At 35.9% G+C, this 27303-nt stretch overlaps 1 protein-coding gene across 3 annotated transcripts in view; it reads right to left on the reverse strand.

Moving 5' to 3' along the window:
- Positions 1-27303, reverse strand: part of LRP1B (LDL receptor related protein 1B) — a 1954889-nt gene that overhangs the window by 1271114 nt on the left and 656472 nt on the right. For all 3 annotated transcript variants that reach the window (XR_012421093.1, XM_005573071.4, XM_015433154.3), the window contains exon 3: positions 13679-13816. Coding sequence is in view for 2 of the 3 variants with exons in the window: in XM_005573071.4 (XP_005573128.4) it covers positions 13679-13816 (138 nt within the window). In the remaining variant the exon portion in view is untranslated. The remainder of the gene's footprint in view (positions 1-13678; positions 13817-27303) is intronic.

Genomic DNA, 27303 nt, shown 5'->3' on the forward strand with positions numbered 1-27303 from the left:
ATGCAGTGGCTAGGGAGTGTGAGAGGAGAGAAAAAGGGAAAGAAATGGGGAAAAAATGGAAAAAAAATAAGGAAGAAACTGGGTGGGAGGGATAGAAAGAGATGGCTACATTGGTATCTTCTTCCCTTAAACTTCATTAATCTGGCTTTCCTCAGGCAGCAGGCAGCCCTCACTGGCTCCATAGGAACTATCCTTTATGGACATTTATCTAGGTATTTGGCAGTTTTTTTGCTACAGCACAGAATGACTATTTATTTATTTATTTATTTATTTATTTATTTATTTATTTGAGACAAGGTGACAAAGTCTGGCTCTATTGCCCAGGCTGGAGTGGAGTGCAGTGGCATAATCTGGGCTCACTGCAATCTCCACCTCCCAGGCTCAAGCCATTCTCCCACCTCAGCCCCCAAAGTAGCTGGGACTACAGGCAAGCACTGCAACTCCTGGCTAAATTTTGTAGAGACAGGTTTTTTCCATGTTGTCCAGGTCTCGAACTCACGAGCTCAAGCCATCTGCTCGCCTTGGCCTCCCAAAGTGCTGGGATTATAGGCGTGAGTCACTACACCTGGCCTACAGCATGACTTTTATACCTCTCATGTATGCTTATTTATTTATTTATTTTTTTGAGATGGAGTCTTACTCTGTCGCCCAGGATGGAGTGCAACGGCGCGACCTTGGTTCACTGCAACCTCTGCCCCCCAGGTTCAAGCGATTCTTGTGTCTCAGCCTCCTGAGTAGCTGAGAATACAGGCGCCTGCTACCGCGCCCAGCTAATTTTTGTGTTTTTAGTAGAGACAGGGTTTCGCCATCTTGACCAGGTTGGTCTTGAAATCTTGACCTCATGATCTACCCGCCTCAGCCTCCCAAAGTGCTGGGATTACAGGCGTGAGCCACTGCGCCCGGCCTAAATATTTTTATTTGTTTATATAATTTTATATCTGGAAGAAGTCAGTGATATTGTCCCAACTTATTCTTTTACTGGTAATCAAAGCCACAGAGCTAATTAATGACCAGCTCTCTTTCTTTCCTTTAGAGTCCTCTCATAGGGTTTATCAAACATAGTATGACTACAACAGCTACCTAGTGAGTAACTAACTGCTCTATTAAAACATGGATAGCAGAAACTGCTAGTTGTTATCAAATGTCTATTATCTTCTTCTTCCAAAGTTGATTTTATTGAAGCAAAGTTTACCCTCTTGAAAAGATACATCTCCCAGTCTTTCGTGCAAATAAGGGTGGCTGTGTGTTAGTTAAAATTCTGATCAATGGGATAAAGGTGTTTAATCAGGCTTCTGGAAAGTTCCTTAAGAAGAAGGTAAGTTGCTTGGTAGGGATAATTTGGTCTTCTTCCTTCCCCCTGGAATGTGGATGTGATATTTCGAGCTGCAGTGGCCATTTTTTTGGCCATTTTGCTACCTTGAGGATGAAAGCCAAGTGACAAGGATTGCAGAACAGAAATAATGGAGTCTGGGACCCGAGTCACATATGGAATCACCTTACCTTCAAAGGAATGTCTATCTATAAATTTTTTTTAATTTGAAAGAAAATGTAAAATTCTGTAAAACTCTACTTGTTTTTTTGTTTGTTTGTTTGTTTTAATCCAGTCTGTTAAAGATCTCGGTTATTCCCAGCCAAACACAATTCCTGACTGACATGGCATAAGTGAACAAGGAAATGCTCAGGATATATATATATATGTGTGTGTGTGTGTGTGTGTGTGCGCGCGCGCGCGTGTATGTGTATCCTCTCAGGTTTATTAAATATTTACCTGAGAGAGAGAGAGCGGGGGGAATTATAGCAGTCAGAAACTATGACAGCCAATTACAGTGGGTAATAGATAGCCAATAAACTGTGTCTGGGTTAGTAAGGAGGGATGGTTTATACCTTCAGAGGTTTGGAAACTTTAAAACTATTTGGAAAAGTGAAAGACTATTCGGAAAAGTGTGATTAAGTTAGAGGAGTATAGAATCTGTTAGAAGGAACAGGCTAAAAACTGAGAGGGCTTAGAAAATATTATGATATTAAATGCAAGTATTTGCACATAGTACAGATTGCTAAGCATTGACTATATAACTAAAAATGGTTATTAGAATTTCTTTCCCTGAAGGCATTCCAAATAAGGTAGATGGCAATCTATCTAGGTGAGTTTGGTTTCAGTCCAGCCTGAAGGCAGATAGATGAACTGGATGACCTCTGAAAGTCCCTTCTGGCCCTATTATCCAACAACTCTATTTTGCACTGAGAGAAAGTTATTGCTGCTTCTTTATTTGTAGTTATAGTCATCAAGGAGACCTGTACTTCCCTTCTGCACATTGCAGATATTTCTGGTAAATAAGAAACAAAACTGAAAGGAGCAAATCACTTTAGGCAAAATGCAGGCGTGAATATTCCTGACAAAAAGCACACTGTTTTTGTTTGTTTGTTTGTTTTTGTTTTGTTTTTTGCTGGAAGTGGTGGGGCGGTGGGTCAAAAATTCCAGCATACAATGTAGCACATACTATCCCAAGAAGTTACTCTGCAAAATAATCCTTACACCTTTACACTCTATCACTCCCCCATGGTTCCCCATATGTTTGTCATCTCTGGCCAGTTGGATGGGTCTTTGAGGTCAAGTGACTAGATAGAAGTAAACTATGCTTCTTCAGATGTTTCCAATCTAGTAGGGGTATGAAACATATATAGAGACAGAAAAAAAGACAAATTAAACCAAGGCACATTTGCGTGAAAAGCTCACATCAAAATGTAAGTTATATTGTGTTAGGCAACATTGGAATTTTATCTCAAATATATTCCTCTCGGTTCTGCACATTATTTTGCATAATGAATTTAGATGGAAAGAATACAACCCTGACTTACTGAAATGGAACTGAAGTCACTGGCGGGCGGGAGGACACAGGAGTCAAAGCAAGAGCATGACTAGTGCAAACCTCATCTTACACTGGTTTTGAAAATGGGAACAAATGAAACAAACCCAGTCAAAGAGTGTAAAAGGATAAGTGTATTTTTAATTCTCTAAATAATCATTTTACCTGGATATCCAATAGACACAGGCTAGGAAAATTTGATAGATTGCACATGTATTTCTATATACACATTCTGTATACGCACATCTATTTCCACATACATTTATATAAAATAAATCATATATTTAATTCTACATATAATAAATATTTGGGGATCATTTTACATATACTATTTAGAATAAAGAGCATTTATACCTATTAATATTTCTCTCGAAACTTCTTCGAGACCACTAAAGTAATATTTAATTAACCTAACTAAAAATTAGACAATTCAAGTTCTTAGAGCTACTGCTCTAGGAATATTGGAGAATTCTCAGAGTCATTTATTGAACTGTATAGATTTTTTTCGTGGCACTTTCTGGTTTTGTACCTGTACTGTACTCTAAATAAGAACACACTACACATTTCAGCAAATGGAAGTAAAATTTACTCTTTAGGGCTTGTCCTTCCCATTCTCCTTGTATCTGACACTCAAGCCTTGGCTCACCTACACAGTGACCTAATCCAGAAGAAGCTCGGTGAGCAGAGCAGATTGATCTCTCTTTGGTTGCCACTTCATGGTTTTTTACAACCACAGTGGGTTGTTGGACCAGTTCTACAATCCCTTGTGTCATAAAGAGATCAATCATTTGGTTTCAAGCTTTTTCTTAATCGCAAGCCTAATGGAAAGCTAGAACACAAATTCTCAGCTAATGCAAATAAATCTGGGTGATTTACTTTCACTAAAATATTAGTCACTAATGAAAAGTTTCTTGCATCTAAATTCAAACATGCAAATGTATGCCAAAAGTTTGGAAACTTATAATATATGTGCATATGTCTCTGTATCTCTACAAAAGTGAAAAAGAAATAATTGTTTGATTTGATTCCGAAGGGACTGACTACGGTGAGCTCAGAAGTAACCAGTCTCACAGCTATTTCATTTTTCAGAATATTACTTAATGTATTGAACTATTCTGTTATTCTAGTTCATTTGTGCTGTTATAACAAAATACAGGAGGCTTTGTAGCTTAAACAATGGCAGCTTATTTCTCATAGTTCTGAAGGCTGGAAAGTCTAAGATCAAGGTGCCAGCAGATTCTATTTTCCATGAGGGACCATTTTATGACTCATGGAATAAGGTCTTCCAGCTGTGTCCTTATGTAATAGAAGGGGCAAAAGACCTCTAAGATTTTATTTTTCTATTTTTTGAGACAGAGTCTCACTCTGTCACCCAGGCTACAGTGCAGTGGCATAATTTTGGCTCACTGCAACCCCCGCCTCCCAGGCTTAAGCAATTCTCATGCCTCAGCCTCCCAAGTAACAGATTACAGGCACGTGACACCACATCTAGCTAATTTTTGTATTTTTAGTGGACTTTGCCATGTTGGCCTGGATGGTCTTGAACTCATGACTTCAAGTGATCCAACCCCCGCTTGGCCTCTCAAAGTGCTGAGATTACAGGCGTGAGCCTATTTTATAAGGGCACTAATCCCATTTGTGAGCGCTCCACCTTCATGACCTAATAACTTCTCAAAAGAACCCACCTCCTCATAACATCACCTTGGTAATTAGATTTCAGCATTTGAATTTTGGGGTGATACACATTCAAACCACAGTAGATGGAACTAACACACATGTGATTCCATGGAATAGGGTTTACTATATAAGTGAAAAAAAATGGATTATTTAAAAAGCCACAAAAATAGCATTTTTTACAATTATGAAAATATTAGAAATTCAGAAATGAAAACACTGGCTGGAAATCTCTTGTGAGCTTTCTCTATAGAATTTGTAAGATTTACTAGAATTACAGATTAGGCTCAGCAGACCTCAAATCTTCTAAATATTTATGGTTAATTCTCATTGGAATGTCCCTTCTTATTCAATGTTTCATTTTCCAGGATTTGACGGGCTGAGGTTTGAGTTAGCCATAGTCAACTGTCATCTGGAAATAGCTAAATACAGTTCAATAATGTATTTTGAGAGAGAGAAAGAGACCACATTTATAAAACGTTTATGACAGGAAATTGTTATTGTTCTATTTTATGACTATTAATGTTAATCTCTTACTGAGCCTAATTTATGAATTAAACTTTATCATAGGTAGGCATGTATAGAAAAAAACACAGTCTATATAGGATTGGGTACCATCCACAGTTTCAGGCCTTCACAGGGGATCTTGGAATGTATCCCTCGTGGGGATACATTATTCAAAATTTAAACTTTCTCTATTGAATGACTTTGAGAAATCTCTCTTTATTTCTTCCAGATTCCATCATGAATGTCAAAATTTCTGAAGTTTTTTAACTTCCTATTGTTACTGGTGCAGATCTACTTCAAAGAGTTAAAATGAACAGTTCCCTTCCACATTCTTCACCAAATGAAAGCACTCATTTTTCTCAAAGAGATAAGCTACTAGTAAGATTGAGACACTGAATACTTCAAACTGGTTACTTAGTTATTCAGCCTGTTGTTTACTCAGCACATTTTTTTTTTTCCTTTTTAAACAATTAATAAACCTGACAAGGAATATATAGTTAGTTGAAAAACGTCTTCAGCTGAAATTCTACAAGCCATCTTGCTGCTTTGAGAATGGGTCAGGAGGATGCTGAAGCATCATGATGTTATGCAGTTCTCTGAGTTGATATGTTAAGGCCCAGTAGTCAAAATTGGTGAAGGAAAACTCAAGGTCACAGAGTTTAATGCTTGCTTTCCAACTGATTTCCAGTGTGATTCCTGGGGATGCCATTCAACTTCAGCTACCTGCTTTAATTCCTTGCTTTTTAAATATCAAGCTGCTGTGTCAAAAACCAAATAAAGAATCATACGGGATTTGGCCTCACATTTGAGCTGAGTAGAGAGCTGAGTGACAGTTAGTTGTAATTCATACTTTTGAATAATATTAAAACAGTGATATATTTTTCAAAGTTAAAGGACAAGAGGACAAAATTTAGGCAAGTTCTACTACAAGGTAATATTTTAGTAGCTTGCGAATGGTGAAACTATGGTTGCTTAAAATAGTAAATATACCTTCCAAATTTCTAAATGTTATTTGAAAAGGATTTTGCTTAATATGTCTCCTTATGTTGTCTATTTTGACTTTCACTTACACAAATTACATCCAAGTGACACATTAAAGAACAACATGTAATGTGCATCCATTCTGGAGTTGATCAATGTGAGGTAAGGATTACTGTTTATCGCCAAGTTTTATAATCACAGTAATGCACATATATACTTTCTAAGAATAAACTATATAACCTGCTACACATATGCAACAATTCTAGCTACTAAATGCTTAATATTAAAACTTCATATAACACCCTTAAAATACTACTGAGAATATGCTCTGATATGTTTTGTTTTTACTCTCTTGCTTTTTATGGTTTTATGAAATGTATTTTAAATAAGTCATACTGTATACCTATTCTAATGTAACTCCTCTTGCTCTATTCCTAAGTATTTTTTCAGGTTCAAACTCCTCTCACTACACTCAAGGATGTATGCTTCAACCTTACCCAAGAAGTTAGAGGTCTTGAACATACAATAAAATACTTTCTCCTGCACTTATCCCTCTGTATATGTAGTTCCCTAATTTTGTAATGTTCTTCCTTTCCTCATCTGCCTACCCAACGCTTAGAGTGAGATGCCTATCAACTATCAGCTCACTTGGGATATCTTCTTGCATCTTCTCATGTAGAATTAGATGCTTCTCGTCTTATTCGTCTTCTTTAATTTTTACCTACTTCAATTACTACATGTGAATTCCATGAAGGCAGAAAATAGGACTTTCTAAATCCCTGGTACTTAGCTAAATATCTGGAATATTGTCAGTGCAAACAAATTTTACTGAAGTTGATTAATGAATTGAATTTTGGAAAAGTCCTTACTGCATTTCTACTGGCACATTTAAAGAAGTCTTTTTGGCCTCATACTCATTACATTTTCTACATTCTTTGTTTTCCACTATCAAGATGAGAAAGATGAAGGAAATATCTAGATAAACATGGGCTACCAGGTCCTATAAATATTCATATAAATTAACACTATCAGTAGTAGAACATTAGCATGTCTCTTCAGTAGGGGAGAGATCACTCATCCTAAGGAACTTGAGTTCTCTGGCTTTTTGTGGTTTCACACAAGACTTCCATCTAGGAAGATAGTACGTTTGAGAAACAGGTAGAAATAATAGGAGTTGTTTGCACCGAGGGGTAAATCTCCATATCAAAGCAATTGCTATTTCTTCTACTACAGATACCAGGTGTACACACAGAATAAATATTTTCTTGGGGTGAGAGCAGTGGATCCATGTTGTTGACTTACACCTATTTAAAACTAGCCAGGCACGGTGGCTCATGCCTGTAATCCTAGTACTTTGGGAGGCTGAGGCAGGTGGATCACCTGAGGTCAGGAATTTGAGACCAGCCTGACAGTGAAACCTTGTCTCTACTAAAAATACAAAAATTAGCCACACGTGGTAGTGGACGCCTGTAATCCCACCTATTTGGGAGGCTGAGGCAGGAGAATCATTTGAAATCTGGAGGTGGAGGTTGTAGTGAGCTGAGACTGTACCACTGCACTCCAGCCTGGGCGACAAGAGCAAGACTCCATCTCAAAAAATAATAATAATAATAAAATAAAATAAATTAAAATCAAATCAAAATTAACTGAAAATAGAGTATATTGCAGCAACAAATAAAGATCCATAATACACCAGGAATCTCACTACAGAAAAGCTGTGATCAAAAATTATAGAAGTAATGTAACTTCATTTGAAACCACTACTGTCTAGGAAGAGGGACAGATATACACTCTGAAATGATGTCTTAATGAAGAATATCTCCTTTTAACTTAAAGCCTTCTGTGATCATTTCTAAACTACTAGTAGGCAGTTTACACCATTTGTAAAAATTTAAATTTTTTTGGTTTCCATAGTTATTCTTAAACAATAATTCTGTTTGGAGGAAGAGAACATGTACTTAATATAATATTAACATTCATCAAAGATGTAAATCCATCACAAATGAATTAACTTCTATTCAACAATTAACTATTTTAGATGACCTTTTGAATTCTCAGCTACATATAGGGTCAAATTATTTAGTCATCCTTTCCCCAGAGGTATTTACTCAGTTAATTAGTTGCCCCTTCTGTCAATGTATTCGAACATTTTTAAACTTGAATTCTAAGTCTCTTTAGCAGGATTAATTTAGCAATTATACCTTATAAATCAGTGTTAAGAAGTCAGATGAATGTGCAAAACCATATTTCTAATTAAACAGAATTTATAAAACTAAGTCCCTGAAAAAATGAACATACACACATATATATGTGCAAGTATGCATGTGTATATATGTTTATATATACACATATATACACATATATATTTAGAACAGTCTTCCATAAGTGCACAAACCTAATTTCATGTAGGTGTCATTTGTCAATATAAACAATATCGGTATAAGCCTTTCAAAAGGATGAAACACCTATAGAAGTTCTATTCTTTCTAGAAATTGTTGCTTTGCTTCTGGGAAGCATTAAGCTTGGCCCCGAAATCAGCTAGCGTTAAGGATCATAGCCTTTAACTTAACTAACTCAGTTACTTAAACTAATCTCTTTGAGAGGAAATCCTTACACCTGAGATAGGCTTGAGACTATCTGATCACCTTAGCACAGCTCAACACAGAGAAAATACAGCAGGATCTACTCTTAAATTGTAAGAGCTTTACTAATCAAAAGTGTTCTGAGCTCCCAAACCTAGGTCTTCCTGGCTAATTCCACTTCTTTGTTTCTTAGCTGTAAGCTTATTGATGTTTCAAGACACTTTAGCACAGGGTTCCCTCTCTGTGCTTTAAGATCAGTGTTGATGACAGATACACTTACTATAACATTGCAATTGAACCTCTTCTCCTTACCTTTGTTTTGGAATTCTGCGTGCTGAAATTCCACTCTATAGTATGATTTTAAATTAGAAAAATATTGGCAATATTTTAATGAAATTTTTTAAATGAGGCTATGACAAGATTAATTGACAAAATAAAGTAAAATTAAAAACAAGAGCTGAAAATTCATTTTTCTTCTTCAATAGCTTCACTAAATTCCTTCCTTCCTTCCTTCCTTCCTTCCTTCCTTCCTTCCTTCCTTCCTTCCTTCCTTCCTTCCTTCCTTCCTTCCTTCCTTCCTTCCCTCCCTCCCTCCCTCCCTCCCTCCCTTCTTTTCCTCCCTTCCTTCCTTTCTTCCCTCTTTCCCTCCCTTCCTTTCCTCCCTTCCTCCCTTCCTTTTTCCATAGTAGTAGCTGGAATAGGATTTTTAACAAAACAACAACACAGATACATTTTTCCTATCTGGAAGACCAAAAAAAAAAAAAAAAAAAAAAATGGAGTCTTGAAAAACCTCTAGGTTAATTCCATTTTAGATAATTTGGAATACATACAAGATTTAAACAAGAAGTTTGAAGAAGTATTAATTTTCCCATGGTGAATCATTACAGATAACAAAGGCTACCATTTACCTTGGTCCATTTTGAGAATGCCTCTAAGTTCTAAATCACCCCCAGGATTTTTTCAGCACTTTCTCATAAGAGTTTAGTTTTATGGATAGAAATATAAAAGTAAACAACCAGCTACATAAAATTTTAAATAACAGAAGTTGCCATCTAAATTAGATACATTAGAATTACTGACAATAGATTATGAGTGGATTAAGAAAAAATGCAATTACACATATTTGGAAAGTTATATTCCAACTGGAAAGTAAGGTAAAATAATCAAATGGAATTTAAAAGTCTGAGTATGCATTATTTTAAGGAGTTGGGTGATATATAAGGGGATCTTATTCTTTTGTAGTTTCCTGATCAAATATACCAATTAATTGTGTCATATACTAAGAATCACACAGGAAAATGTTCAGAATAGAAAAACAAAATATGAGAAAAGATGAGTATGTGTGTATATATTTGTATGTTTTGGGGTGAGCTTTTCATATGTCAGAGAGTTTTTTCTCCAATCAGTTTTAGTAACATCTTCACACACGTTATCCTCTTAGATTTAAAAGAACTTCAGAATGTTTGCTAGAAAACAATCACATAGATTGAATAATCACTTTTGCTAGTGACATGAAAGATAAAATTCCTTTTTTCATTGACCTCAGAACTTTCCATATTCTTTTAACAGGATAAGAGCAGATGCTGCCACAGAGACTGTCATTCCCATGGATATTTAAATATATTACCACTTGGGGGCCAGGCGCTCACGCCTGTAATCCCAGCACTGTGGGAGGCAAGTTGGGTGGATCACTTTATATCAGGAGTTTGAGACCAGCCTGGCCAACATGGTGAAACCCCGGCTATGCAAAAAATACAAAAATTAGCTGGTGGCAGAGGCCTATAATCCCAGCTACTTGGGATGCCGAGGCGGGAGAATTATTTAAACCTAGGAGGGGGAGGTTGCTGTAAGCTGAGATCATGCCACTGCACTCTAGCCTGGGCAACAGAGCAAGACTCTAAGTAAATAAACAACTTACCACTTGGCACCACAAATGTGATCTAACAGGGATGTTAATAAAAAGAAGGCTTCTCTTGCTTATACTCACTTTAAATGTTAATAATATAATATTGACAGGAGGCAGGGAAATCCTGGGTAGAAGACAGCAATTCCCCAGCAAAGGTCCCGCCCTCAAGCCTGGAAACCCACGGCCCTAAATGGGAACAGGCATTCCTGTTTTCACACTCAGATGTTGTCCTTTGGCCTGCCACACCTCCTTATCCTGTACCCATAAAAACCCCAAACCTCAGGCTCCACAAAGAGAAGAACAGAGATGCAGAAAAGCAGCAGAGCGAAAGAACGGTGCAGCAGAGAAGGAGAGAAGCGAAGGAGCATCTGAATGTCGAGACAAGTGTGGCTGGGGATGGTCATAGAGGAGATTAGCCACAGGACAGCCAGACTCCAAGGGAAAATCATTTCCCCACACCATCCCCTTTCCAGCTTCTCATCCATTCCACTGAGAACCACCTCCATCCAACAATAAAATCTTCTGCATTTACCATCCTTCAATTTCCCTGTGTGACCTGACTCTTCCTGGACACAGACAGGAACCTGGGTACTAAGAGGGCACTGAGCTGGTTAACACTTAAGCCATCTGCAGATGGCACAGCTAAAAGAGCATTATAACATGCTTTGGGAGTGGCAGGCACCCACCCGTAGATGCTACCTTGGGGCCAGAGCCCAAAAGTGCTGGCCCTAGCTCCTGCACCTACCTGTCTGCATGCTCCCATTCCTGGAAGGGGTTTGAGCCCATGGCAGCCAAACAGATGAGCCACAACCCTGTCGCACATCCTGCGAGGGGAGTCTGGGAACTCCTGTTTCATTAACATCATAAATTATCTTAAGAATGTCAAATTTAAAACAGCGTTTTGATACATCTTAGTCCATCTTGTTTCTATTTGTCAAAGTTGTTCACTGCTTCCGTCATTCTTTATACAGTTGTGTGCATTTCTGTGGAAATTTTCTGGATTGAGAGGCCTTGTATTTTATAGAATGTATTTTCATTGCTCATGTTTGCGTAATCACCTCTGAAGAAATATATTTGAAAAGGTGATGGTTTTGTTCTTTTAAAAGCTTAGTCATACATATCTATCTGAAAATTCAAAAACAATATAACCAAAAGCCTGAATTATAACTGAGTTGAATAAAATTAGTATCTAGAAAATATAATTGATATCCAAAAAGAAAATTACACTTTATAATTCAGTTTCCTTCCTCCCTCCCTCCCTCCCTCCCCTCTCCCCCCTCACTCCCTCCGTCTCTCTCTCTCTCTCTCTCTCTCTCTCTTTCTTGGATGGAGTTTCACTCCACCCAGGCTGGAGTGTAATGGCATAATCTCTACTCACGGCAACCTCTGCCTCCTGGGTTCAAGCAATTCTCCTGCCTCAGCCTCCCAAGTAGCTGGGAATACAGTCACCTGCCACCATGCCAGGCTAACTTTTTGTATTTTTAGTAGAGACAGGGTTTCACCATGTTGGCCTGCTGGTCTCCAACTCCTGACCTCGGGTGATCTGCCCACCTCGGCCTCCCAAAGTGCTGGGATTACAGGAGTGAGCCACCGCATCCGGCCTACCTTCTTTTCATGTCACTTTTTTATATACAATTACATAAAAGATATCACAAAGCCTTTACATAAAAATAAAATCACTTATTCATTATTATTATATATGTATTCATAACTGCAACTAAGAATCTGCTGACTGTTTATGTAACTTTAATGCTAAGAAAGGAAACTCAGGCCAAAGAAGGACTCTTCTGAAGATCTTTAAATTCCCAGTCAGAATTTATCCACAGAGTCAGAGTAATTGGACATTTAGAAAGAGGGAAAAGACCTTTAGAAAGAGGGAAAAGACCTAGTGACCAAGTTGATTTCCACAGCCTACCTGTGGTCTCTCAACATTCTTACATCTTCAGGTTATTGTCCTGAGATTTATGCTTTTTCTAATATATATCTCCATTTATGGTCTTGAATTCAGCTTACTTCACCCCAGACCTGGAAAACTGTCAGCCAACAAGCCCTGTCAGGCCCCCAGACAGGTTTTGCTTGGGCATGTTATTGACGATACAATGTTTTAAAAAATAGTATCTGACTTTGAGCACTTTAAATGTATACATATATGGCACTCCTCCTGAACAACTGGAATTTCTGGTGACCCGGGACCTCTTCCCGCATGACAGCAATTAGTTTGTGTGAAGCTACCCAGAAACCAGATATGTTATCTCCAGTTTTCTATCCTTTCTTCTATTCTTTAGGGTCTTACCGACCCCCAAATGAAGGACAGGTTCTCATTGAAATCCTAGCTTCAATATCCTTTGTGTTACACTCAGTCTATGAGAATCTGAGTTAGAGACTTCTAGTACAGTTATTTCTTTCCCAGCTCCATCTTGCAGTCTGATTCACTTGGCTGATACCTTGATTCTGTTCCCAAATCTGGGTCCTTACCTGAAAGCTTGACTTTTCCTTCTGCTGTTATTTCTCTTCATCTCGTGTTTCATTTCCCCCTACTCCACCCCTACTATAATGTGCCAGTTTTATTAACGTTTTATTACTTTTTAGATTTTAATTATTATCACTCTTATCATTAATATCTAGGTCATATTTTACCACTGTGGAATTTAGATGTTGATTTTTAAAAAGACAGAAAATTACAAGAAAGTTAATAGTCTAATATTATGGAAAGATTATGAAGGAAAAAATTTCCCATGGATATTTCTTACTAAAATACTTGGTTGCCGAAGCATTCCTTCAAATACTTTAAGCAAAGGTTCAGAGAAACAAGCTTATAACACCATGTGATATCAATCTGCTGTGAAAAAGACTTCCCATTTGCCTTTTGATCAAAAGTACTTTTTTATATGAAACATGTAATTGTTTAAGAGCCCAACTTCAAAGTCTAAATGTGTGTGTGTGTGTGTGTGTGTGTGTGTGTTGTCTAATGGTGTTTTTTTGCTCAAACATAATACTTTCAACTTTGAAATGCATATTAAAAGTCTGGCAATAAAATTCATGCTTTCTTAATAACTGATATGCTTATGGTTGAAAGAAAAGGCAGGTTCTAGGTTTTCTTTTTGAACTTTCATTACTACGCAAAATTTAATATTTCAGTTGCATTGTTCCATGAATGGACTCACCCTGACAATGTACTCCTTCGTCATACCCGTCTGGGCAGTCCAAGACACCATTGCACAACTGGGATAAATGAACACATTTGTTGGTACCAAGGCAAGCAATGTGATTCAAGGGGCACTTGATTTCTACCTCCTCAGGACCTGAAAAAAATGTAAAAAAGAATAGAATTATGTGTTAGCTTTTTAAAATGGTAAAACTGTTAAGCACAAGTAATTACTAGCATTGTTTTACAAAACAAAGCTATAGAAAATACTGTGAGAGAAGAGTGCTGCTCTTGTTCTCAGAGACATTGAAGTTAGCCTATGTGATTAAACACCTAATTTCTAAAAGCCCCATAGAAAAGGAAACATGTATTTTTTCAAATAATGCATTAAAAACATAAATATTCTTTCCAAACATTAAAATAGTATGGATTTAAAATCTGAGGGTTGATATGAGTCATTGTGTCATCTCATATCCCTAGATAAGTTGGGCAAGGTACTTAAACTTCTTGAATCTCAATTTCTTCAGCTGTGAACTATGGATAATGGTTCTCCGCAGGTCTCTTGTTAAAATTACATCAGGTAACATGAACAAAACTGTTTCAGTGGCGTTTAAGTGAAGTTATGCCAATCTAAAGGTTATATTATTTTTAGTCTGTTCTTTAAGAATATGAAGTTATAAATGTATTTATGTATGATTTATGTATGTATTATGTATGACTTCTATTGTTTAAAAATCTTTTACTGAGCAACTACAATGGAATAAAATTTGCTAAATAACAGGAAGTGAAAAAAAGAACATACTCATTTTTTTAAACACCAGTGATAACTACTTTGTATAATCACCCTTTGTGTTTTTAAGATAAGCTTAAATCAGAACATATGGTCTTTTCTCAGTTTACCCATTCCAAATATTTATCAAGCATCCAAATTGTATGTTATTTTATCTGAATGTCAGGCTCTCAATTCCCAAATCCTATCTATACTTCTACAAGCACTTTCCAAATCGAAATATGATTCTTCTTCGTCTTATGCAGCTTTCCCAAATCCAAAGTGTAATAATTCCAATATGACTACTATCTTATATTTAGTCTGACATAGATTATTGCTGCAACCTTGATTCTATAGTCAGATACACTTAGGTTTTAATCAGAACTCTGCTGAGTCCATGGGACATTAATTGATTTAATCAAATAATTATTAGTTTTCTCATGTATAAAATGAAACTATCAAAAGAGCCTACCTCATAGGGTTGTTGTGAATGTCAACAGTTATTCACTACAAAGCTCTGAGCACTGCAATGCAGGCTGAGTAGGAATTCAACATGCATTAGTTACATAAATAAATGCAGCATAGCAGAGTGCTTAACAGACTGTGGGGCCAGATTCCTGGGTCTAAATGCTGGCCCCACTATTCATGAGCTGAATGGCCTGGGCAAGCTGTATATCACGTCTGTATTTCACAGGGTTGTGGTGAGGATTCTATCAAAAGCTCTTAAACACTGTCTGGCAAACACTTAATAAGTGTTTGGTGTTATCATAGTTAAGTAAAAAATGTTCTAAGATGGTAAGTTGCTTTTTGGTAAATAGTTATATCTCAAAACTCTCTTTTCTGTTGTAAGTCCCTTTCTTCCTCCTGAAAAAAAAAAAGTTCAAAAATTTCATGTTTTACTTTCTCTACTTAGTTGAGGTAAAAATAATAATAATAATTAAAAGGCCAATCTAACATATTTTAGGATATGCAAAATTATGAGAATTGCAGACGATTACAATGTGATAAAATTAGAAAACAAACAAATGAAAACAAAAATATCATACAAGCGAAAAAACAAACGACTTGTCAAAAGTTAAATATAATTTTGAAATACTTTATCAAATAGGAATTATAGGTGTAAATCATTTTGTTTGATGCTAAAACAGCTTTCTCTTAACCTTTTGCGTTTTGGGGGATATAAACAAATGTTCATGCTGTAGCTTCACTAGCTGAATTGTTCAACAGATCTCTCTGTAAATTTCATGTGTATTTATATAATTACTACTAAACAAGGCTATTAAATGTCAAACACCTGTCACCCCAAATGCACAACTCATTTTCTGTAACATGCTGATATAACTTGAGGATCAATATTTTTAAAATATATCTTTATTTCCAAATATATTTTATATATATGTGTGCATATATATTAACAAAGTACAAATATACAAATTTGAATACAAATTACAGGAATAAGAGTAAGTGAAAGAGTTTTCACTGAGCCTTTCTAGCTATTTAATCTTATATTTACAATATTAACATAAATGCATTTAAAAATGAATTTTAAAGACACATAAATTAATATTAAAAAGCTATAAACTTCTATGACCAACATCATAAAGTAGCTTTTTAAAATTACTTGGCTGATTCATAAAAATTTTAAAACATGCATCCTTGCATGAATTTCCAAGAGATGTTTAGGCCAGTTATATTTAGACATTTCTGTAAAAGTTCTAAAAGTTACCCACAGAGAAAACACTTCATAAAACTGAGAGATTTTAGAAGTATCAGTTAGAAAACAAAAAATGACTCAGCAGTTCTCACGAGCAGCAAGATTCTTTAAAAAGTGATTCATGTGTTGACTCAAATGGAAGTATGATTTTTCACTGTTAAGATTGCCAGGTAACTGAGGAACATGATAATGATAGCAGGAGTAAAATACACATCTGGTGGCCAGAAGAAAGGCTCAGCTACTTATAAATTTTGAGAAAACAGGAAAAAGTGTGTTTATTTTGCAAAGACAAGGTATAGAGTTATTAGATTATTCCTAGTGGTAAAGTTTAGGGACAAGAGAGAAATTAGTCTGGGAGAACTAAAGAGTTAGTTGGTTTCTTTATAGACTAGCTACTATAGTCTTTATCATCTTTGATATACTCTTGTCTTGGTTGCCAGGACTATTGGGTAACTCATGAGACAGCTGGATCATGGCTGGATGAACTGTACCTTAACCAGTCCTTCTCAAATTTTCATGTCAATACACATTAAGACAATCATAATATTTGCAAGGTACACTGGAGTAAACAGCAAAGAATATTTTTAGAGGTGGCCCGAGGCCCCGGTAATTAGCCTCACAGTTGAGGGAATAAATATTTCAGACCTCTTTGAACAGTGCTAGCATATTTCAGTTGGAAAACTGCTAAAATCAGTATTTTGTTGTTCTTTCTGGAAAATGGGGAGACAGACAGGGCTGTCTGAGAAATAGCAATGCCTGCCTCAAACAAAATTCTCTCAAAAGCCAGGCAATATGGATATTTCATGTACTGTTACTTTGGGGATTACTCTATTCTAATTTCCAATGATCATTTGTGCAGTGAAAATATTTGTATCCCATGAAGCTCCTTACAGATTCTGTCCATCCTGTAAATGGACAGAACAGCCACTCTGATAACTGCTTCTACCCGTCCACCAGCGTGAGAAGCATGGGATAATGGGGGCTTCATGAATTCCTGAGAATATGGCAATGTTGCCTTCAATTAAATGATTAATTTCATGAAGACTTTCAGGCATTTGAACATTTCACAGCCAGAGATTATAAACGAGGCACAAAAAGGAACATGACTGGAGGTTCTCTGGTAAACCTGGCATTACCTCTGTAGTGACTGAATCATAAGGAGTTGGGAGGGACCTGGGACAGGGGCGAGGTGACCAGGTAGTGCAGGACAAATTTCAAAATTATACAAAGACATTAAAAACTTTTAGCAAGCATGGTAGTCCTTGTGAGAATGTCACCTCACCTTTCAGCAACATGCACATTCAGAAAACATTCCCTGTCCCTTAAATCTAAATGTAGGTGACCTAAGCAAGATAGCAAAATTGAAAATGTAACAACCTAAAAAGAAAAACTCCATCATTGGGTGACCTAAATTATATCAACCCATGAGGCTAGTATTTATACTTTTAAATTATGTATAAGCCTTGACCAATTAGCAGAAATGGGTTTCATTTCTTACACTAAATCTTATTTTACAAATAATGCTTCCAGGATAATGCAAGGATAATGGGATTCACCTGTATACTTCTGAATGTTTAAATTATTATTAAGTATAGAGTAAATATCTTACCGTGTACATTAATAGGGGATAATAAAGGACATAAGTTCCATCAAATGTATCTTCTGATTAAAGAAAATTGAGATAGCATGTTTTGTGGAGAGGGAAATTTTTCTTCTACTCTAATGGCAGACGCAGTCAAATAACTGCACTTATCCCAACACTGTCATATCTTAGCAGAAGCAGCATGACTGCTCCTTCCTCACAGCTAACCTCTCTACCTTACACTATATTATATCCCACCTTTTGGGTCTTGTCCTATCTAGAATTGTCTCTCGGTTTTAATTCCCATTTATTTTCCCAATATTTCAAAGTCCCGTGCCTGCAATCTCACTCAATTTTCTTAACTTATACCCAAGAAAAAAAGTTACTTTTGCTCTTTAAACTTTCCTTCAAGCAGTATCCCTTTTTGCCTACTGAAAAAAAAATTTACTATTAAACTTCTTCAAAACACAGACGGCACCTGCTTCATGCCTATTCCCATTTCACACTAGCCTCTGCTTCTAACATTCTGCCAAACTTCTCTCCAGGGCCTCTGTGGTCCCGGCCACAGTGAGGCCAGAGGCATGCAAGTCCTCCAAAGACTGACCAGAATGCCTCTCTCTGAGAACATTTTCCACCATTCTTTCTCAGGCCTCTTATATTCTATTCACACCATTATTTTTGTTATTCCTCATAGCATTCCGTGGACATGATTGGACACATTTCACACACGCTTTTTCATAAAATCCCCTCAATCTTCTGCCTGGCAAACACATGATTATCCTTCAACTATATACTGTCCTTTCTTTTCCTACAACTTTTCTGACTTCTCCAAATTCTGTGGCAGATTATAGATTTGTTCATGGTTATTATTTCTATGTATTTTTCTTCAAAATAAGACTATGAGATATCTGATGTCACTGATTATTTCCCATCTATTTCACCAATGCAAACACCTAGCAGGTTTCATGACACAGAATTAGTGCTTGGTATACCATTGTTGAAGGAATACACACTGCATTTTAACTCCTGGCTAATTTCTACTTCCTCTGACATGCCAGAAGTTACTCTTTTCCACCATTAATGCAGGTCAGACCAGGTTCTACAGAAACTACTTTCATCTCATGAATACTCTCAAAATTAAAATGGTCCTCAATTGCTGGTTACAACAAAACCAAACTCCTTAGCCTGATTCAGTAATCTAATTGAAGCTTCATGAGTATGATTTACAATTAATTTTTAGTATTTATACACTACTTCATTCACTGCCATCTTTCACCTCCCCAAAATACACCAAATATATTCCCATTCCTGGATCTTTCTTTATGCAATACCATCATCTAGACAGGAAACCTCTTTGTTCTTTGCCTAAGAAAATCCTTCAAGGTTAGTCTCAAACCCTAGTCTCTCCATAAAGTTTTCTTTGTGAAAAACAGCATAATACAGTGAAAAGCATGTTAAGGTTTAGAGACCAAAGACTTGAATCTGAGTTTCAACTGCTATTTGCTTGTCTAAACTTGCATAAAGTACTTAACCTCACCAAGACTCTTCTTTCACATTTGAAAAATAGGGATTAATAATACTTTCTGCCTGACACTATAATGATAGGAACAAATGAAATCATGGTTGGGACACACTAGGCAAAGGAGAGTTTTTTGTGGATGTCATTGCTCCCATGTTGCTCAATGAGCTTATACAGACATTGTCTATATCACACGTTTTTGGATACATATCTCATTGTAGAGTTTATGAACTGTATCATATATGCATGGTTGAATACATCTCTTGAGGCCCAAGGACTTACATTTATTTTTTCCCACTCTATTTTATATATTGGGTAGCATAATGTAGCAATAAAAACATATTGATTCCTAGTTGATATAAAATCAAGTCAAAAATACTTTGTTATGTAAAGCTATCACCAAATTTGATACGTAAAGCATAAGATGTCCTTGATATGCAAAAAATTATGCAGTTTTACATTTCCTTTGATTGCCGCTATCTAGTTAATTTAAAAACAGTTTTAATTGTATTTTTAAAATTACTTGAACATTTTTAGTAAAGCCTACTACTAATTCCAAAACACTGAGGGTTATGAGGATAACTTCTATTGAAGTAATTGATTACTTCTTTTGGCATGAAAACAGATCGCTGCAGCCTTGACCTCTCTGGTTCAAGGTAAATCTCGCCTCAGCTTCCCAAGTACCTAGGACTACAGACTTGTGTCACCAAACCTGGCTAATTCTTTCAGTTTTTGTACTGACATGTTGCCTGTACAACATGCCTGTACATGTTGGTCTCACCATGTTGCCCAGGCTGGTCTCAAACTCTTGGGCTTCAGCAGTCCTCCTGTCAGCCTGTCAGTGCTGGGAATTTCAAGCATGAGCCCCTATACCTAGCATCTTTTAAATATTTATTCCTGTGCAATCTTTCTCCTTATGAAATTGAAGATCCTATGATTTCTAAGAATTTGTAACAAATGCCTTAAAAATTAACTTTCTTGGAATTATTTAAAAACAAATTTTTAGTGTTATTATAACTAAGTTATATATTAAGATTTATAGAGTACCATTAACCTGATTTCAAGTATGTTCTTTTACATGTGTTTTTTTTTTTTCTTTTTTTTTTTTTTTTTTTGAGACAGGGTCTTGTTCTGTTGCCCGGGCTGGGGTACAGTGGCGTGATCATGGCTCCTGCAGCCTTCACCTTCTGGGCCAAAGCAAACCTCCCACCTCAGCCTCCCATGATGCTTGGCTTTGTTTATCTATCTATTTATTTATTTATTTATTTATTTATTGTGAGCAGGGGTGGGGGAGCGGCAGGTTCAGAGATATAATTTTGCCACATTGCCCAGGCTGGTCTCAAACTCTGGAGCTCAAGCAATCTGCCTGACTTTACCTCCTGAAACACTGGAATTACAGGCATGAGCCACAACATCTTGCCTTCTTTTATTAAGAATGCTTTTCACACACAATTAGATCTATTTTCTTGGATGTATTACAGACAAACTATCACTTTTAGTATTTTAAGGTGGAAAAGTAATTTTTATGTAGTTATTATAAGAGTATAAAAAAATTGCATTATAATATCTATTATAATTTACCATAGCTGAGAATTCAAAATAGTTACAGCAATCTAGACCATTTATAAGACTATCAAGAATGTGAGCAACATCATTTACTCAATCTTTTTTGGGAAAATTAGCATATAATATAAAGATAGTTAATATCATACTTCAGCTTATTATTAAATATAATATCGAATCACAATATCTTTACAGAAGCAATACAACTTTCCTAGAACTGTGTTTATTTCACAAGATCTTGTTCTTATTTTCAAATACACCTTACTTTTACATCTGAGCTATTTCACCTGACAAACTTATATGTAAGTGCATTAAATAGAATAAATTTATAGTATTTCAAATAAAATTAAAATTGGATTTATGAGTTTCAACTTCCAAATAAAACAATATTAATTGAATTATTTGTTAATCTGTATGATTACACTTGAGGATGCAAGAATATAAATAAGAACCTCTAAAGATTCATGTGCACTCAATACTAATAGTAACTCACTCAAATCAAATAATTTCTCTGTAAAATAGGTTCCAGTAATGGCTTTTGTGTTTACATATTTCAAATGGATGTTGTGAAGATTCACAAACTGCAAGAGATGTAAAGATGATTGATTTTGTCCAGCTGCAGTACCCTTTAGCCATCTCTGACATCTAATTTTTAAAGCCCTGGGGAAGGAATTTTTGTAGCTTTGATCACTGTTTTAGGATTTAAAAATCCTTTCTCTTTTGAAGACTCAGTGTAGGAACTTTTTTTGCATCTAACATAGAACTTTACGTATGTATTTAATATGTGAAAAACATACCTGCTCGTCTAAAAAAAAGAACACCTGCTATGACCAAAGTACCAATGGTATGTATTATTATGAATATAAACAATGGAGTCTAGTTAAGATCATTTTACTGAAGGATTTTAGATCATGTCAGAAAGTATTGTCATGTTAAAATAGCCTCGTGTGTGTGTGTGTGTGGGGGGGTGTATGTATGTTTTCTGCTAACTTTAGAATGTATCAAGTGATTTTTATCAGTTTAATGGCAAGTTGGCACCTGAATCTAAAAAGTATAGGTTAAGTCATAACATTTTCCTGCACTGCAACTATAAACACTTAGAATATAGACAAAGTTGGCAAATAAAAATTATTGTGTGGACATAGGCAAAATATTATTGTCATTAATTATAGCCTTAGAAATAAGAGATGTATTAGACAAATGGAATGTGTTGCTTTCTGACCTTTCATTACAAAAGCAAATAGATTAGAAAATAAATGAAATCACTGTTTTATAAGTAATTGTCATTGCAGCATTGCCTCTCATCAAACCCTATGTTAATAGAAGGAACTCAGCCTGAATGATTAAAAATCAGTGCTCTTTTAGGTGTTTTAAATGCTTCTTTATTCCTCTCCATGCATTCTTCATATTTCTGAATTGCTGGATTACCCTCACACTCTCCTTGTTAAAAGCTCCAGAAATTTATTTTCTCCTTCGCCCCCCTCCTCCACTTCTACCTAGGTTAAAATGCACCTAGATTTTTTTTTTTTTTTTAATCTCTTAGAGCTCTGTTCTTTGCTAGCCAAGTTGATATACTAGGTTCTTTCATGGGTGATATATGTGTATTAAACAGGATTCTTATGAAAACAATGAGTCAGTCAGAGATTGAAATTACAAGCTCTCTGTGAAAATAATAAAAGTACTTTTGTTTGAGAGAAGGATAATTTGTTGATTGATACTCATTTCACACTTCTTGGGTGGCAATTTGCTGACTTGTAAAGTTGGCTCTCTGACTTTTTCAATGAATAAACACATGTTTAATCAATGAATCATAAGGAAGATGCTCTTCAATTTTCAATTTTTAGAAATCCTATTGAGTCCTTAAGATACAAAACACATGTTCCAGTCATTATTTAAAACCTCTCTGTAAGGAAAAGATTTACTCAATTTGCTGATTTAAGAAAAAGTTAGGAAGCCAAATATGAAATGTTGCACTTGTATCTTTTTTCAGAAATACAGAATAGAAGATAAGTATTTCATCTCTGAAAGCAAAGCTTTTTCCTCTTCTTCTCTGGGGCTACTTTACTTATTCTAACTGGGTGATAGCTCCTAATTGCAATTTTGAAGTTCAGGGCAGCTTGGAGAGCCTACCCAATTAGAAGTAGAGATAACTCCCTGGGAGGAGGCATGTTAAAAGACTAATGCCTGACAGGAAACGACAAGCCAAAATCAGATAGTTCTACACAACTCTCAGAGGAAAGGGGTCTTACTGCTAGAAAGGGACATTGAGTGGGAGCAGCCAACTGGCTCGTGCACTTGTCAGACAGATGAGTCATTTGATCTTTGATTCCACAAATGTGTTAGAGATTGCCTCTGAGCCAAACTGTGCACACACAGATATTGCTATTGGCCACTTTTAAGAGGTATTTTTGTTGTTTTTGTTTTTAAGAAACCTGTAAAAGAAAGAGGATTCTTTATCCATCCTCTTCCTCTATAGGCTAAAATAAAAAAAAGTTAGATGCAGGTCTCCAGTTAAGGCTTAAAAACCAATGGCATGTTAATGTCAGCTGGTTAGTGGAAGAAAGGGTTTTGGTGGTATGATGGCTAAGTGATAATAGTCAAATGAATTATCAATATAATATATAAATCATTACCAAAGTCCTCAAAGGCACTATTTAGCTTTCTGCAAAACAAAACAAAAAAAAAGTAAGAAACCAACATTTGATGACTAAGTATAAAAGAAACCCAAATTAGTAAACACAATGTCTCCATCCTTTCTTGTTCTCAGATTAAGAAACAAGGAGAGTAGGGATACTTTGAGGCCCACAAAAAGTGTTATTTCTGGTCAAATTAGCTCATTACTATAATTTTAAAAAGAGGAAATCAACTCCACAATAACTGGAAAACAAGCTTTTTTATTTTATAGATCTCCCTTAAGACAACATTAAATTATATGTACTGGCCTAAAAACAAAACAAAACAAAATATCTGTGTGATTTAGGGAGAAGTGTGCTCTGTGTCAAATGACCCAGATTCACTGCAGTATATGGAGACAATGTGTAGAAAGATCTGGCACATTTATCAAAACAAAAGAAGTTGTTCATTAGTTATTTTACTTGGAAAAATAATTCTGATATTTTCCTGGATTGAGTGGATGAGAAAAAAATAGAGATGAGAGAAGACACAATAAATATGGGAGAGACTTGATTAGCATAAAAGTAGTATCATAGTGAGAGGATCAGTTAGAGCATGTATAGTGAATCGTCTTTCACTGGAAGAATCATAGTGCGAGACATGGTGATTTTTATATAAGCCAATTTACACTTGAGAGGAAGACAGAATATTAAACAGCCCAATTTAAAAGCCATAGGATGATACAAACATTCTTAAATATACCAGTCCTGAATCATTGGTAAATTATGTGCATTTTATATTTCAGACACAAAGTGAATGTTGTTGATGACAAATATTCTTCAAAATTTAATTTCTTATGGTATTCAAAATGACATTAACTCTGAAAACGATTTTATGATACACTTTTAATGAAAACAAACTGTCCTTTATTGCATTCTGTAAAAGTAGCATTAATAGGATAATTGCTGTTTATTGAGTACTTCCTATGTTCCAGGCTCTGTGGTGAGCACATAATGTCCATTATCTTATTAAATCTTCACAATAACATCATGAGTTAGGTATTATAATTGCTATTATATAGATGAGGAAATGGAAGATTGCAGAGGTTAAATACTTTCTTCAAGGTCACAGAGTTGCAATGCTATTATTTGAATTTAGATCTCTTCTGTCTCCCAAACCTGGTTTCTTTATTTCTGTACTATATTGTGATACAATCTCAGACAAAGCAATGAAGTCTAATTATGTATCTTTTTCTGTCTCAATCTGCCTTTTTTTGTGTAGTAGACTATGGAAGTATCTTGAGGAAAAGGGAAGAAAATCACATGAGACATCAAGATTTTGAAGTCATGCTATGCCAATACTGAAACAGCTCTTACAGTCAAGGTGATACTCAAATATTTAGCAACAGGTGGAATATACTGTACAGGCTATAGCTTTTACCAGCAGCCATGAATAGGCAACTTGAGGGGAATCTTGGCCATTTGTAGGTGATCCATGAACTCTGGCTGTGGGAGAAAGGTAGAATAGAATGGGATGGAGACGAGTGGCAAATGAGAGACATCACAGGCTGACTGACAGGCAAGTAGGTGGAGGAGTCTCAGGGTAACCTCTCGCTCTGCCCACCTGTGTCTGAGCCAGCATGAGATTATTTGAGAGGTCCTGTTAGGGCACTGGATAGCAGCTATTTAAAATGAGTAGAAGTCTTTTAATATTTTATTAATGAGTATGACTGTGCCATGCATGCCCGCTAACCATCAGTCATGCATAGAGGAACTGTATTTGTCTATTTTCAGTAAATCCTAACTATGCGTATGATCTCACCTGCTTTGCCTCGATGATAGAATACTTATTCACTTGACTCTAGGTTGTCCTTAGTGAATACAAGTAAGTTTTTCAATACTGTATATTGCTAAGGTAATGCCCAATTCTTTTTTTTTTTTTATTTTTTTTATTTTTTTATTTATTATTATTTTTTTTAATGCCCAATTCTTATAATAATCAGCTAAGTGACCCTTACCACAAAACCATTCCTTTAACCATTTAATCAGTCTGTCACCGTGTGCTTATTTTTACTTTGGTGGGCTGTCTTCTAAGGTCAAGCAGACTGGCCACATGACAGTCGCTACGTCTTCCTGGTGAAGACCTGTTAGTTCTGCCACTTGGCACAGCCTCAGGGCCTGGTTAGCTCAGCAGGTTGAAGCCCAGCATGAAGGATGTCAACATCACAGGTCCAAATACCATATGGTACAAGGATCTGTCTTTCCATTTTTCAGCCTCAGATCTTACCTCCTAACATCTGCCACCCATATAACCTCTTTATACTAGAACGGACACTAGGCAAGTTAGTACCTTTGAAGCAACACAAAACCCTAATAGGAAGGATAGATACCACCTGGTAATCAATTGCATATTAAAAATGACAAAGCCTTAACTCGGCTTGAGTTGAAGATCAATATGCCAACACTAAACACTCAGCCGGATTCTCCCTAGGAAATGCTGCAAGGAATCACTACAGGGCCTTTGAGTGAGGTCATATGATTGCCTCAGTGCACTACATTAGGCGGGTGCAAAAGTAACTGCTGTTTTGGCCATTGAAAGTAATAACACCTTGATTTTCTTGTTTTAAACAGAGCCGAATGCCTTCAATGTATGTGAACCAATAAATAACTGCTAAATAAACCGTATTTGATGACTAGTGAATCAGCAAAAGACTTCTGTTTCCTCATAGACATCATCTACTGGCAATAGTAATTTTCCCCTACATTTTATGAAGCAATTACACTTTTCACAGCATACTAGATATGGAAGTTTATTTAGAGTAAAAGAAGAACACAGAAAACAATGAGATTCAGATTGAAACAGACACACACACACAGAGTTGTAGCATTACTAATAGTGGTAATGACACTAAACTACTAAATAGCTTCTGAATGGTCTGCAAAAATGTATCAACTAAAGATATCTGTTATTGAGATACTACAGAATTCCTTACATTTATGGACAATTCTAATGATTTATATAATTGCAATACCCCTTTGAAAATGTCTTGGCTCAGGAAAAAAATACAAAACTGCAACAACAGAAAGATTTTTCCGGTTATCTATATTGTAGGCTATAAAAAAGGTAGAAACATAAATGAAACTCATATTGAGCAAATACACTAGGTAAACATTTCCTTCATCAGCCTGGAGTGGGACTCCAAGGCTGGTCAGCTTTACCATGAATTCTGGTCTACGATAAATATTGTTGTAGCAAGATTCCAGTGAGTCTTGTCTCCTCCATGAAATCTTTTTTCAGATATTTTTGCAAAGAAAGTCATTGACTTATTTTTGTTTCATCTGCCCTTTCTGACCACTCATACTCATGGTAATGAGCAGGAAAATGGTCAACAGGACCTGAAACAAGAAGGTTAAGAAAATCAAAGGTCAACAGAAATGTACAGAATGGAAAATCAGGCACTGGGCAACAGACATGACCCAGTTTCGATCTGGCCTTAAATTCATAACATGACTCTCGAAAAGGTTCTTTTCTACAGAAGTTTGAACAGGTATATGCAAATAGAAAAAAAAGTAGGACACCTTTTTACTTTTAAGTTTAATGCTTATTCTATTTATTCTGTAAGGGAATTCTGAAAAAGTTATTTGTCAATTCAGTACCTTTACTATATGGAATCTGATTGAAACCTCGTTGAACACTGACGTTTAAAGATTTGAGTATGTGAGTGCATGCATGCACACACACACATACACAAACAATAATTTGGTAAAATAAAAAAAATGCTCTGCTATAAGCAACAAATATATAAATATACACATATATATCTGTCACTTCTAGAAAATATACAAATTCTTCTCTGCAACATCTTTCTTGTAGCTTCACCTATG

This window comes from Macaca fascicularis, chromosome 12, assembly GCF_037993035.2.
Source record: "Macaca fascicularis isolate 582-1 chromosome 12, T2T-MFA8v1.1".
In the NCBI taxonomy this organism is placed as follows: domain Eukaryota; kingdom Metazoa; phylum Chordata; class Mammalia; order Primates; family Cercopithecidae; genus Macaca; species Macaca fascicularis.